This window comes from Equus quagga, chromosome 12, assembly GCF_021613505.1.
Source record: "Equus quagga isolate Etosha38 chromosome 12, UCLA_HA_Equagga_1.0, whole genome shotgun sequence".
In the NCBI taxonomy this organism is placed as follows: Eukaryota; Metazoa; Chordata; class Mammalia; order Perissodactyla; family Equidae; genus Equus; species Equus quagga.
The window spans coordinates 15,737,432-15,752,960 of NC_060278.1; the positions used below are offsets into that span (position 1 = coordinate 15,737,432).

General features: G+C 38.1%; 2 protein-coding genes across 9 annotated transcripts in view; one reads left to right on the forward strand and one right to left on the reverse strand.

Moving 5' to 3' along the window:
• Positions 1-4,843, forward strand: part of NSUN6 (NOP2/Sun RNA methyltransferase 6) — a 68,844-nt gene extending 64,001 nt beyond the window's left edge. Inside the window, exons 11-13 of one of the 3 annotated variants that reach the window (XM_046679155.1) lie at positions 31-431; positions 1,075-1,375; positions 4,718-4,843. In XM_046679155.1, coding sequence (XP_046535111.1) covers positions 31-243 — 213 coding nt within the window. In that variant the 3' untranslated portion in view covers positions 244-431; positions 1,075-1,375; positions 4,718-4,843. Of the gene's footprint in view, positions 1-30; positions 1,376-4,717 lie in introns of those variants that run through there. The other 2 variants (XM_046679154.1, XM_046679156.1) reach the window with 2 other exon arrangements.
• The window catches only part of CACNB2 (calcium voltage-gated channel auxiliary subunit beta 2), a 351,929-nt gene continuing 341,241 nt past the window's right edge, over positions 4,842-15,529 (reverse strand). For all 6 annotated transcript variants that reach the window (XM_046679148.1, XM_046679150.1, XM_046679147.1 and 3 more), the window contains 4 exons: positions 10,488-10,639; positions 8,669-8,764; positions 7,375-7,560; positions 4,842-6,451 (listed from right to left, as the gene is read on the reverse strand). In XM_046679148.1, the coding sequence (XP_046535104.1) occupies positions 5,957-6,451; positions 7,375-7,560; positions 8,669-8,764; positions 10,488-10,639 (929 nt within the window). In that variant the 3' untranslated portion in view covers positions 4,842-5,956. The remainder of the gene's footprint in view (positions 6,452-7,374; positions 7,561-8,668; positions 8,765-10,487; positions 10,640-15,529) is intronic.

A 15,529-nucleotide genomic window follows, 5' to 3' on the forward strand; every position in this document is an offset into this window, starting at 1 on the left:
TGTCCATATGTATTTGTTTTCTCCAAATAGGAGCCACGGATTGGAGGAGAAGGGATGATGGGCGCTGGCCTGTCATTGGAACAACTGAAACAGCTGCAGCGATTTGACCCCTCTGCTGTGCCCTTACAGGACACCGACATGGATTCTCTCAGAGATGCCAGAATAGAAGACATGGTTCGGCTGGCAAATAACGATTGTATAGGTTTTTTTATTGCAAAATTTGTAAAATGCAAAAGCACCTAACAGAAAGATCCTTAGAAAGGAAATTCTGAACATTTGCTGTGTGGTGTTTTTTTTTTAAACCAAACTGTTGTCAGGCCAAGTGACTGATGGCATTGTTGCTAAGGAAACAGAAAAGGCTGCCAGCTGTTTCACCAGGATCGAGAGACTTGATCAAGAGGCTCCACTCCATCATGGAAGTAGTCAGGGTGGTATGAGATTATATTTTGTTTTTTTTAAGTAATTACTTTTTCTTTATGGATTTAGCAGAGTATAAAGAAAAGGAGATGCTTGTAGATGTTTGGAACATATTTTCACTTGGGGCTTTTGTGTTTTAATTTGTAAAGAATGCAAGTCATTTTTAATGTTAAAATCAGTGAATCAGGGGGCTGGCACAGTGGCAGAGTGGTTGGCTTCGTGGGTTTGGATCCTGGGCATGGACCTATACACCACTCGTCAAGCCATGCTGTGGCAGCGTCCTACATAAAAATGAAGGAAGATTGGCACAGATGTTAGCTCATTGACAATCTTCCTTGCCAAAACATAAGTAAATTGGTGAATCTAACACAAAGAATAAAATTAGCAGTATTTAATTTGGTTATAAAAAACATTTTCTGCTCCTGAGTTCCTAAGTAGTAGTTCCTTAAGGATTCAGGGCATGGGAAGTATCACATTTACCACATGCCAGTAACTGAGCTGAGTGTTTACTTGACTTTTTCTGCTTACTATTTGGTAAATCACCCTCTTTGAAATAAGTCTGGACCTCTTTTAAATGAGAGTCTGCCTTCATAATGTTTATTTTTTTTTCATGATTTTAAACTAAAAGCTAAAATGAGTATTTTCTTCACTTGGTAGATTAAAAATATGAGTGTATTCCACAATTTCGGTACCCTTTGTCGTCTATTGGAATATGTATTATACAAGTTATTAGAGATGTGACTGGTGAGCAAGAGAAAACCAGCTTCTGACAGCTGGGAACTGGCCGGGCACTCACAGCTCGGCCTTGGTGTTCTCCTGTTGGACACAAACAACTTCATAGAACACCAACATCAGACAAAGCAACTGTCGTGATGATGGGTCAAGACAAAAGAAATCCACTTCTTCGTAATCAAATCTGAAATCAGACAAAAACGAGAACATCACCCAAACCGCAAAGGTGAGCATACATCTCCCTATAGTGGCCAATGTAAGTGGCTGCTTTTTGTTTTAATTAATTATAACTTCAGGCTTGCTTCATCCTACCTGCTTTTCAGGTAAGATACATTAAAATATCCAATGCCCAGCCACAGTTTAAAGGCTGTCTTGTGTAGTGTTAAATATCTCTATTTTGTTAACTTTCATTCAAATTACCCAAAAATTCCTCAACCTTGGGTGTATAAAATGGATAACTGGAAACAGTTGCCTAATAGTTTCTTCCTGTTCTTTCCTCATTGATTTCCGTTTGGAATTTCTCGTAACTATTCATTGTATTCCTCAAGATTGCAAGTACTGTTGGGTCAAGTCAGATCAGAAGGCCGCCTCTTTGAGGAAGCCTTTCTTGAACGTCCTTCCCTGAGGTTGGTTAGGCATTTCCCTCCCTCTGCGGACCCCTGGTGCTCAGATCCACTGCTGTCAAGGTGCTCACATACCCACTCTAGTGTACCAGGCACGCCCTAACCCCGACCCCAGATTGGGAGAACCCTGAAGGCAGAGAGAGACCTGTCTTGTGTCACTGCTTCAGAGCAGATCGCAAGCATGCTTACTGAGTGAGGGAAAAAATAGTGCCAGCTCCAGAAGCTTCAAACAGGCGACCGACTTCATGTCCCTTGTCCTGCCTTATATCCAGGAGATGTCATTTGACTAAAGAGAAACACTGTTGACCTGTGGCACTTTTTGTTTCTAGGGCTCAACATACTTTCCCAAACTTTAAATGTGTTTCAAAACATCCATTTCTTCTCATGCTCTCTACAAAGCCTTATATGCTAAACTAGGATGAAAATGGTAGAGAATGAACCTAGCAGCAAACGTAAATTTTTCATTAATACCACAAATTCAAAATACAATCAATGCAGGCAAAACGGAAGAAAACTATTTGCATATTGAAAACAGTAAGGACAAATAAAGAATATTGTTAAAAACTTTTCCTTTAACATATATTTTCAGTGAGTTTCTTTCCTTCAAAAAACAGCAAATTGGAAAATAAAACAAACACATGCAATCTTGAGACAGAAATTTAAGAAAAAAAATGCAATAAAAAGGGAAAAAATCAGAGTACTGTGAAGGAAAATTAATATATTATCTTTTCACATATTTAGTGTTTGGATATTTCTGTGAAACCAAAAAAGCATTAATTCAACAGTAAGTACATTTTACTTCAAAACCCTGTATCACATTTTAGTTAAGTACAAATAGTTAAAAATATAATCAAACCAAAATTAAACTGACCCAGAATCACCTAGTTAGTTACTTGTTTTCTCAAACAGTGTGACTCTGACGTATTAATAAGATTTGAGTCCCCGAGACTAGCAGCAGTACATTGCTGAGCAAAGGGACAGGGTGAGGAATTCAATGTCATCAAGATGAATCTTCATTTTAAAAAGGAAGAATAAAATTCAAAATCGGAATCAGTTGCTGCACATGTAGAATTAGGTGGGAGGATTACTCTGCCGTGCTCATATTTAAAAGACCCTTACCAAGCACAAGCTATCATTTTATGACGCTAAGTAACATCAGTGAATGGTATTGCCCCTAAGAAAGAGGTGAAGTGGTGTTGAACATTTCACATATTCTCAACTGTAAGAATCATTCCTAAAATGGCAATTAATACTACTAATAATAAACAGTGCAGAAACCAGCTCTTTATTTGTTTTATATGAATGACTTTAAACCAGGTTTGTTGAACAGTTCCGTGTAGCTGACAGTGAATGCAGAGCAGACCATGTTAAAAATGTGGCATTGTCCCAAAGTACAACATGACCAGGACATCCTACATTTAGCAGCACCTTTTTGTAACAGTAACTCAAAGGAGCAGTAGAGAAAGAGCATAGGAAGAACTGAAATAGGTTTGATAAGAAAACAGAACTACTAAGAACATTTCCAGCATTTTCTAGATTGACTACAAAAATCATGACTCTTCAACTGGGTAGGTTAAGATGAAGCCTTTGCTGTGTGAAAAGACTATAATTTTACATTCCACGAGTCAGTAAATATCCCATTGTCCTTGGGATTTCTTCAGTTACAAATTTAGTACAGTTCACACATATGCCCGCTATACAGTTCTCACTTATAGATGCTATGTCAAATCCTGTAATAATATTTTTTAAGGAATACTCTGATTTGGACTAACATATTCACAGTAAAGTGAGAAACTAAGAATCCGGGTACAGAATTTTAAAGATGGAATTCATTAGCACAACTCTTTGAAAGGGATTAATGGTAGCAGCAAGTACGATAAATACCAGTTAAACTTCAAGAATTTAAATATGCCAGAGACATTAATTGGGATGAAATTTCATGTGGGAAAGGATGGGGCAGCATATTACCGTGATGGAAAGTTTATCGGAAATATTTTATAAAAGTAACTTTAATTGAAATATGGTTTCCCAATGTGAATATTTGACATAAAAAATGTATATATTCTAACTACTGGTTTTATATTCAATAAATAAACATGTCAAAAGTACAGAGCTAATTGACAAATAGATGGATTCTGAGGGAAATACTTCCTATATCAGCTGACAAAACACTATATATGTAACTCATTTTTAAAACTCTTTGAGTTTTCTTGGGGAGAGGGGGAGGAAGGAGTTAAATATGAAACAGTTTTACTGATAAAGGTCCAAGAATATTTGGCAAGAACCTGGAATAATCAAAGAAGCAAAACAAAAAAATAGATTTATGTAACAAAATAATCATATATTGTACAGATCTGAAGTTAGGCAATTATACAGAGGCATTTTCCAGGGACAAACTTCAAGTGCTAGGTACTTGCACACCTAAGACTGTCTTACCTGTCCAGTCTTGACTGGACAAAATGTACGCCTAAGAGACACGGAGAAGGTTTGAGCCTTAGCGTCATAACCACATTGTGAGCTTTCTCAGCGGCATCATTGAGGCATGGAGCTATCATCTTCCGGGTTCTCCTTCACAGTAGATGTCTGATGTACGAAAACGTTCTTAACATCTTGTTCACTTCAAGTCACCCCATTTTGCCCTGATTTCTTCTGAAGAGCAGAAACTTTGGTTATAAGAAGCACTTCTAGGTTCTGATGGACAGTGAAACTGTTGGAGTTGGTGGGGGGCGGAATGGAATGACAGGTAAACTGGGAGATAAACAACAGGAACGATAGGCAAGTTTAGAAAAGGAAGTGGGAGAAGTTAGAAAAATTTATTTTCCCACGAAACAATTCTACAAGCTGTGTAAACGTTTCTTACTAAAACAAATACTCGAACACACAAAGATTGTACATTTCCAGTGAAACTCTCACAGTTAAAAGTTGCCTGTATTTTTACTCTCTAGGAGCAAAAACAGGGAGCCAGCAGATGAATGCTTTCGTAGTCACCTTTGGCAGCAAGTTTCTTCACACACCCTGACTGCTCAATGAATCATTAAAGCAACATGTAGCACGATTCAGTACAAAGCCAGGTGGGTAGAATTCTGGATATCAGTCTCTAGTTTCTTGACAAGTCTTCAGCATTCAGATTCATCTCAACCAGTCACTCACGCACACGCTTACACACAGACGTGCACGCACACAGAGTTCCGGCTCGTATATTCCAGTGCAGTGACGTAAGACACTAGCTACTAAGAATGTGTTTGTCACAATCAGTGTGAACTGCATGGATTAGAACAACCTTTGGAGTTTGGTTATATTTACCATAATTTATGGTCAAAATTATAAACTTACAAGGATGGTAAAACATTCAGAAATCAAACCTTTTCAAGTCAAGCAATCACACGTATTTACAGTATGTACAGACTTTCTACTAGAGTGGGGATAGGTGTCTAGATGATGTTATTACAAATTTCCTGAAGGTGGGCATTTCTAGTCCCTGTAATTCATAAAGCAAATCTGCTGACTTGGCATTAAGACTCTAAAATAGTGTGATCAAACTGATATATATATATATATATTATATATATAATTATCATAAGAAGGTGTTTGCAGAAATAACATTTACAAACTGTCTATACAGTACACAGTACTAGTACATAGAAAATAGATTCTAACTTTATGATCCCCTTTGTGTAAGGCAAGACAGAACCTGTCCCCAAATTTAGTCAGCCAGAGGTACAAGCAAGAAACAGTGGTCCATGGATGAATGAATATGCAAATCAGGTGCCTACATATTTAAAATATGGAGAATCAAGAAATTCCACTTCTTATCTTGGCTGATTCTGGCTTGCTGGATACATCAACTACATTTTTGAAAACAACTACATTTCTTAAAATACTAACGCCACGTGGATGGCAACGGATTTTGTTCAAGTGGCAGCTACCCCAAACAGTTTTTGAAAAAGTCCAGTATACAACCGGAGGACTGCAGCCATACCAGGCGAATTTATATAGCACTTACAAAAGAAAAAAAAGTATATTAATACTCTATTTCATGCTATTGCTATTCAAGCAACAGCAGTACAAAATATACAAGACAGATCACATATGATTGCAATGTAGACCCCCCCAAAGATTTAGTTTGAGGGTGCTGTTATACAAGACTTACTTAAAAAAAAAAAAAAAACACAAAAGGGCCAAAGTTATTGGCGGATGTAAACATCCCTATTCCATTCCCCAGCCTCGTTCCGTTTTTTGGATATTCCTTCTCCATCCTTGTCACAATAGCGATCCTTGGATTTATGGCGGCTTCGCTGTTTGTTGCACTCGTTGTGGTCCTGCTCTCGATCCAAGTCCCTGGCACGGTGCCGAGACTCCCTGTGTCTATGCTCACTGCTCCCGTGGGGCTCATCTCTGTGGTTGTGGTCACGGTGTGGGGCATAGTGGTCCACGTGTTCGTGGCAGTAATCTTCCTTTGGCTCTACGTAGGCAGAGTCTCGACTCTCCTGGGTTTCCGAGTCAAACGTCTCTTGCCTGGAGAGGCCTCGACTTGTCCCACTGCGATGGTTGTGGTGCTGGGCTGAGGAGGAAGAACGGTGCTGGGATCTCTTGACTGGTTCCAGGCAGGGTTCTTCTTCAGCTTGGGAAGCAGAACGGGCAGGAGCAGAGCGGTCAGTCCTCTGATCGCCTTGAGAACCCTGGTGGTGCAGGGAGCAAACACAGGCATCAGCCAGGGCCACGGCGTAAGGAACTAGCGCGTCACAAAGCAAGTCCAGTCAAGTCGAGTCCCTTGTAAGCATTGAAAACGCTGCCATGAAATCTCACCCAGCTTGGTTCCCTAATTTTTTTTGATAATGTCCAGTGGCATTTATAAGGTTTGTACTTTATTATATTGGAATTTATGTTAATCTGTAAGTGCCTAGAATGGGGCACAGAGTAACCTTTTTCTTTTTTAAATGTATAAATGAAGGAGGGAGGGCATTCTTTTATATGTTCTCTTGTGGTTCAAATACAGATACAGGTCCTTGAGGTTTTTCTGCACGCGGATGTGCACTGAACTAGCTCTGCTTGAATACATGTGGGAAGATTAGACATCCGTAGGATGCTGGGTTTGGCTTAAGATAAGGATTCAGGGGCAACAAAGGATAGAATACCAACTATGAGACAAGCTCTGTTCTAACCGTCACATATATTAACTCATGAATACGGCCACCCTCCGAGAGAGCTGCCTCAGGAAATGCTGGCAACCTAAAGCAAAGAGCAGGAAAGGAACTTATCCAAGGTTCTACACCCGGTAAGAGGCGGGGCCAGGACTTGAACCAGGCGGTCTGATTCCACTGTCTGTGCTGCTGAACGTGGAGAAAGTTCTAGTCCTGTCTGAAAGAGCAGGTAGTTGGGGACTTTTCCAGTTTATATAGATTCATCGTATATGCTGTTTACACTGCTTTTCTTACAGGTGCACAACTCACAGTGAAGATGTTCAACTGACTCAACGTTTGCCTCCGCTTGGACAGAGCTGCTCTACTGGAGCCAGCACTTGCTGGATGTCTGGGCTTGCATCCCAGCAACATGACCCCAGGCAGCCTAGTTCTCAGGGAAGACGGTAAAGAGCTCCTCTTACCTGTGAATTAGAGGCTAGAGCGGGGCTAACAGGCAGAGTTGAAGTGGCTAACGTGCGGCTAAGGAGAGGGTTGGGGAGACTGCTGCTGGGAGGGTGGGTGGCCTTCCAGTAGGCCTCCAGATAGTCGGCAAGGTGCTCACAGGCATCCTCGAGCTGGTTCTCATCCAAGATCACATCAAACAACTCCTGCAGAGGCAAACATTTCAGACGGCACAGTTAGACCAGCCCAGTTGTGACAAAGTTCACACACACCCCACCCTCATAAAAGGAGGGGGGAGGGAGCAAGGGCGGGGGAGGGGCTGCTGAGCTGCACCACTTTGTATCTGCTCTTGCTTAGGTGCTCCTACTTCCTCCTTTCCCAGTGGCTAACTGTCCACCTACCTCAAATCATTGTTTAGAACACTGGATGCATAACCAACAGGAGTGAGCGGAAAGTGAATAGGTGGAATATTAGTTGTTTAAGGGCATGATGGAAAAGTTGTCTGTCAATAGTGCAAAAAGGAATTGATACTAGAGTAGACAAGAGATGTAAAAAAGAAAAGAATATAATTTGAACTGTAACAGGAATAAGCCTGTTTTTGACATAGAAACTGAAGAGTTTAATCTTGGAAATTAACGAGGTAAGATTAGGACACGAAATTTGGCAGAAGTGGTGGAAACCACTGATAATTTGACATGGTCCAAACTTCAAAATAGTTCAAAGTGTTTATTATAAATTTTAACATACGCCAACCAATCAAAATGGATATAATCATAGTTCTTAGAGCTTCTGAAATACCCGCACTTAAAAAAAACCCAAAACTAGAAGTGATCTATAGTCCCAAGGCATAGTATGTAAAGCAGGGATTAGAAGTAGAATGTATTCAGATGTTAGAATCCAGGTAACTGATGTCTAGAAATTTGTTTTTTACATGGTCTCAAATCAATTTCTCAGATAATTATTAAGAGGCAGCAACTTGCTCCCTATGATTAATAAACCAACCCCAAATAGATCCATCTTGTAACCAAGTTTTTGAAACCACAAACTTATGTCATTTAAGATACTAATTAGATGTTAGTTACCAAAGCAAAGTCGCCACAGAACGTGCCGTGGCTTTTTGTAAGCCATGGTTGTGACCTGGACAAGTGCTCGTGGCAGGAGGCAGGACAGTCACTTCTTTGGAATGAAGACCACTGCTAAGTGGCAAGGACTGTCTCCCCCAACAAGCATTTAAGTGTCTGCTTTTTGTTTCTTTAATATAATGCCAGCTCTGATCTCTTCAGCTGGATTGTACCGTACATAGAGCTAACTTACTGGAGGACACTGGGCCAGTTTATCAGCTGCCACCATTTGGACATTGAGGTGTTTAGCTTGAGATTTCCCTCGAGATTTTATTAACCTTTGTAAAACCTGTAAAAGATAAGATTTTTTAACAGAAGAATATCTGCACTCAGGTAAACGACAAGGTTCGTTATTCACTCCTTTCTCTGGGGCCTTTTCATATACAGCATAAATGGCTTGTAATAGATTGAGCTATAAAATATAATGTGTAAGATTATCTGCAAAATTAACATGTTAAGATAAATCCCAGTTGCACGCTCTAAAAAAGAGAAAACAGCATCAAGGCTAGCGGATATCAAACTTTGTCCCATGGCCAACTTTATTTTAAAAAGCTGTTGAGACACCCAAAAAGCTTTTGTTTATGTGAACTATATCTAATATTTACCATATTAGACATCAAAAGAATTTTCGTTTAAAAATTAACAATAACCCTATTACATGTTAACGTAAATTACTTATTTTTATAAAAATAGCTACAGTTTTTGCAAATCTCCCAGATAACAGAGATTATTGAAGACAACTGAAGTCTCCTATCTGCTTATGCATGTAATCTGCTACAATGTATGGTTTTCATTGAAATATGAAGGAAATCCAGTCTTCTACAAATATGTAGTTGAGGAAAGGAATATTTCAGTAGCCCTTTCAGATAATTGCAGACATTCTTCTTTGATACTATGCTAAACTCAACTAATGGTAGTTTCTTAAAGACTAGTTGCCCTGTGAAATCTGAAACTATATCAATGCATTTTTCTTACTCTGTTACATTAAATTCCATTGGTCTATCTTGAAATTTGAATGGATCTCTTACCAGGCATGATCTGTAACATCATTCACTGATCATTTGGAAAATAAAGGTACACTCAATTCTTGGGTCTTCCAAATGTTGACACGTTGCATTGTACAATATTAAAACATCATATTTGTTATTATCATTGATCTCATTAGAAAAGTCTTTATCTGGTGGGAAGCTACCAGGCTTTCAGAGGTGGATACAAGTTTTCCAAAATCCTAATTTTTGTTTGAAAGCTTGGGTTTTATCATGGGTAACAAAGGCTGTTGTTTGCCTTGAAGTGACAGACCCCCTTTGTTCAAGAAAATATCTGCCAAATACCCAAGTCTAAACAAGCATAGCCTGTCAGTTGTTCTTTCAAATAAAAATGGTGCTCCGTGAAAAACGTGGGTAGTTCAATTCACAGCTCAAATAATCACACCAGTGCTTGTCCTCAAGATAACTGACTGACTTTGATATACAGCTGAAGTGTATTTCCTGTTTCATTACTCCGAATAGTAAAGGCTTATACTTAGAGTCAAAATTTAATAAAATTAAGTGAAACTGGGTTTGGGTTCTTTTTTTTTTTTTTTTTAACTGCACGTGCACAGTGGGAAGAATACAGTGACTGCTCATCCTGTCTGGTGCCACAGTCTTGATTCATGCTTAGATATTACCAGTTCTGCCCACCATCAGTGCAAAGGTCAAAACAGTGAAAAAGGTGAATAATGTTTGGCATTATTACAGAAATAGTTTTGACCCCATGGACCCTCTGAAAGTGTCTTGGAGCCCCCCCGACCCCCTGCCTAGAGATCCATCGACTACACTTTGAGAATCACTATTCTAAGTCGTTAAACTAATAATCATACTTTGCTTTATATCAGTCGTAAAAATTCTTAACTAATGTCTCTTCAAACTCTTTATGATGGATAAAGACATAGCCTGTTATAACTAGAAAACAGAAAATAAACGCACATTTTAGTAAACTTTGATTACACAGCAGCCAATAGCAACTCTACTTACCTTAGGAGAAGAAATCTTTACGTACACTATAATAGGGGCCAAAGAGGTTTTACTAAGTTGAGCTGGATGATTAATAGTATCTGCATCAAGGACTACCAGTTGCAACGTTCTTGCAAGTTCAAAAATCCTTTCAATTTCACTCTGAACTTCCGCTGTAAAAAATTAAGCAAAGGTCAGTTACTTCAAGTACAGTATTTTTAGGCCGAATTAAGATAAAAGTCAAATGATACACTATTTCTTCAACAGGAAGGTAGGTGGGTGAGCCATTATGTAAATATCTACAGGTAACAGAGCTGATAAAAGGTATCCTTTGGAAAAGGCTATTTCTCCAGAACACCTTTAGAATTTATGGAACTGACTCAACCAGCTATAAAATTTACTTCCAGTGTAACACTGTGTCTATGAGAATCAAAAATTTTGGCTCTCTCTGCTGACTTGCTTTTTGTGCTATAAAACTTCACTCTGTGAATCATTTCATAAAAATGCTGTAAAAGAGAAACTTGAGAGATATCTTTTCATGTGTTTGTTTCTAACCACTTCACCCTGGCGACGATCAGCGCCTTCTTTCACTGCAGGAGCTTATCTGAGTTTATGTGTCACGGATTGTATGCTCTCTGGATGTGACAGAGTCTAGATATGTTTCTTAGCAAGCTGAAATACAACATAAAACAAGGGAGACGTTAAGAGTGTCTGTAACAAACTTGTCCAAAAACAGACTTCTCATGTTTTCCACCAACAAAACAATGGTCCTGTAACATTCAAGTTTAGAGGCAGCACTACAGAAATCCAAACGATAAGATTTACAGAAAACTCGTTATCAAACATCTAAAAATCTTCTTGAATGCCAAGAAAATTTCATTCAGTTTGTCTACTTCTCCCTGATTTCTCTAGAGTCTAAAATAGGACTGTCCAATAAAATTTTTTGTGATGATGGAAATATTCTATATCAGTGCTGGCCAGTATGATAGTCACTAGCTACCTGTGGCTAGTGTGAATAAGCAACTAAATTTGAAAAATTTACCTTAAGTAGTTTAAAGTTAAATAGCCAGAAGCTACTGTACTAGGCAGCATGGGTCTATAAAGTATAATACGTAGCTTGCAGTGCCCATTGCAATCATGAAAAGCCAAAGGCCAATTCCATGAGACTTCTGGACCTACAGAATATTTTTCTTTCTTTCTTTTTTTTCCCCCCCGAGGAAGATTTGTCCCGAGCTAGCATCTGCTGCCAATTGTCCTCTTTTTGTTTGTGGGTCACGGCCACAGCATGGCCACTGACAGGCGAGTGGTGTAGGTCTGCACCTGGGAACTGAACCTGGGCTGCTGAAGCAGAGCACACCAAACTTAACCACTAGGCCACCAGGGCTGGCCCTATAGAATACGTTTTAATTCCCCTTATGCATTTGGATCCATGCAGAAGATTTTTGGAGATAATTTTAACTAGTATATTATTCTAGAAAAGGCAAGTCACTAATTGTTTGCCTCAAAATATGTTATGACCAGAGTCCTTCTATATACCTCCTGGATGTCTTAGAAATCAGGGCCCAAACCATTTCACATATTAGCTTTAAAGTAATATTTGGTCACATACCACCTGTGACACAGTTTTGCTGAAAAAAAAAAACCAAAAAAATCAAACGAACCACTTAAGCTTCTGGATCTACCAGTTTATAAGAAACACAGGGAACAGACAGTCACATAAACTACACCAGCGTAATGCAGTTAGCAAAATTCAGACTGCGGAAATCCTACTGAATAAGTGACCCAGTTTCTTCAAGCAAAAAATTACAAGGAAAAAAAAAAGACACAGAAAACTATAGATTAAGAGATGTAAGGACCTGTGAACCAATCACAATGTATGGACTTTACTTGGATCCTGATTCAAACAAATAATAATTCATATATTTATAATGCATAAATGAATGTTTATGTATAATGTATATATAAATATAAATGTTAAAAATAGATAAAATATATGACAATTGGGAAATGATCCATGACTGTGGAAATCTGATGATGCTAGGAACGTATTGTTAAGGTAGGATAATGGCATTATAGTTATGATTTAAATAAAGAGTCCCTAATATCTAGAAATACATACTGAAATATTTACAGATAAAACCATATGATATCTGAGATTTGCTTCAAAATAATCCAGGAACAGTCGGGGGAGTAAGGAGCAGGCTGGAAATGACAATATTGACTGACTAGATGAGAGCTGAAACTGAGTGATGAGCCTGAGGGTTTTTACTCTTTATTTGTTTGAATTTCCTTTAATAACAGTTATTAAAATAAAAATTATATTCTGATAATTCTTTTCATAATAATTATAAAGTAATTACTAACACTATTGTTTCTCTCTTCTCTGTTGATCTTTAAATTTTTATACTTGCTGTAACCTTGCTTCTTCTTTGTGTCCTATGAATGTTTTCATGGCCACTGACCCCCCCCCAAACAATCAAGTTCCAATCTAAATTAATATTTACTGTAAACATTAAGAAATTGGATCAACCCACAGCTAACATCATATTCAACAGTGAAAGGCCGAAAGCTTTTTCTTTAAAAATCAGGAACAAACTAGGCAAAGATGCCCACTCTCACCACTTTTATTCAACATTGTATTGGAAGTCCTGGCTGGAGCAATTAGGCAGGAAACAGAAATAAGAGGCATCCAAATTAGAAAGGAGGAAGTAACACTGTCACTGTTCACAGATGACATGATATTATCTATAGAAAACCCTAAAGATTCCCCCAAAAGACTGTTAGAATAAACGAATTGAGTAAAGTTGCAGGATACAAAATCAGTATAGCAAAATCTGTTGCATACACTACCAATGAACTATTATAAACAAGTGGGACTACATCAAACTAAAAAGCTTCTGCACAGCCAAAGAAACCATCAACAAAAATGAAAAGGCAACCTACTGAATGGAGAAAATATTTGCAAATCATATATCTGATAAGGGGTTAATCTCAAAAATATAGAAAGAACTCACACAACTCAATAGCTAAAATAGAAACAATCTGTTTAAAAAATGGGTAGAGGATCTGAATAGACGTTTCTCCAAAGAAGACATACAGATGGCCGACAGGTACATGAAAAGGTGCTCAGCATCACTAATCATCTGGGAAATGCAGATCCAAACCATGAGTTATCACCTCACACCTGTTAGAATGGCTATTATCAAAAAGACAAGAAATAACAAGTGTTGACAAGGATGTGGAGAAAAGGGAACCCTTGTGTACTGTTGGTGGGAATGTAAACTGGTGCAGCCACTATGGAAAATAGTATGGAGGCTCCTCAAAAAATTAAAAATAGGACTAGTATATGATCCAGTAATTCTACTTCTGGGTATCTGAAGGAAAGAAAAACACTAATTTGAAAAGATATCTGTATCCCCATGTTCATTGCAGCATTATTTACAATAGCCAAGACATGGAAACAATCTAAGCATCCATCAAGGGATGAATGGATAAAGAAAATGTGGTACATATTTGACTAATAGCCATCAAAAGAATGAAATCTTGCCATTTGCAACAACACGGACCTTGAGGGCATTACGAAGTGAAATAAAGGCAATTTATTTCAGAGACAGAGAAAAAGACAAATATGATCTCACTTATATATGGAATCCAAGTTAAAACAAAACAAAACAGAACAAAAACTCAGATACCAGACAACAGATTGGTGGTTGCCAGAGGTTGGGGTAGGAGACGGGTAAAATGGTGGAGGTGTTCAAAAGGTACAAGTTTCCGGTTATAAAATAAATGGGTCCTGGGGATGTAATGTACAGCATAGCAACTACAGTTAATAATACTGTATTGCATATTTGAAAGTTGCTAACAAAGTAGATTTTTTTTTTTTTTAAGATTTTATTTTTTCCTTTTTCTCCCCAAAGCCCCCTGTACATAGTCGTATATTCTTGGTTGTGGGTCCTTCTAGTTGTGGCATGTGGGACGCTGCCTCAGCGTGGTCTGATGAGCAGTGCCATGTCCGCGCCCAGGATTCGAACCAACGAAACACTGGGCCGCCTGCAGCGGAGCGCGCAAACTTAACCACTCGGCCACGGGGCCAGCCCCTAACAAAGTAGATTTTAAAGTTCTCATCAAGAAAAAATTACATGTGGTGATGGAGGTTAACGACTTATTGTGGTAATCATTTCACAATAGATACGTATATCGAATCATTATGTTATACACCTGAAACGAATGTTTTATGTTGATTAGATCAATGAAAAAGAGAGATTCGATCACAAAGACTTTCATCTGTGTACTCAGTTAATAACAGCTATTCTCAGTCACAGAATCCTACACCTTAGCTATAACTTCATGTTTTTAGAGGTTTGAGCACCATATTTTTCTTTTACTGGTTATAAATGTAAATGTAATATGTGTTCATTGTATAAAATCTGGATAACAGATAAACATGAGAAAGTAACCCATCATCTTATCAAATATCCAGAAATTACTTCTATTACTGTATGTCAATGTATTATGTATATATATGTGCATATATACTTACATATTTGTATATAATATTCTTACATACATAAACATTTTACACTTTTTAAATGAACGAGAAAAATGAGATATTTTAAAAGATTTTAAAGCGGCTCTTCAGAATCCCAATGCGACCTATTAGTAAATAGACTTTAAGGAAAGATAACCAATAAATTCTGAAGAAAATACTTTTATTTTGACTTCCAGGTAAAAATGATGCCTTCAGAAAGCAATGTATCCATACTAGGGATTCTCCTTTGACAGAGTACAACATGGTCAGAATTTATTTCAAAAAAGAAAAGTCAAAGACTCTCCCGACATTCATTTCTGAAACTGAAAAGACGGCTTCAATTCGAGTTAGAGACAGAGTTGTCTGAACTAGAGAAGGAATGCACACTCAGTATCTTGAAGACAGGGCACCTTATTCATCTCTTCACATCCCACAGTCTCTTGTACCCTTTGAATTAAAACCAGTGCTGATAAAATGAGTAACATTTTTGTCTATGCTTTATATCTCTGATATCTAAAAGCCAAACCCAGGAACA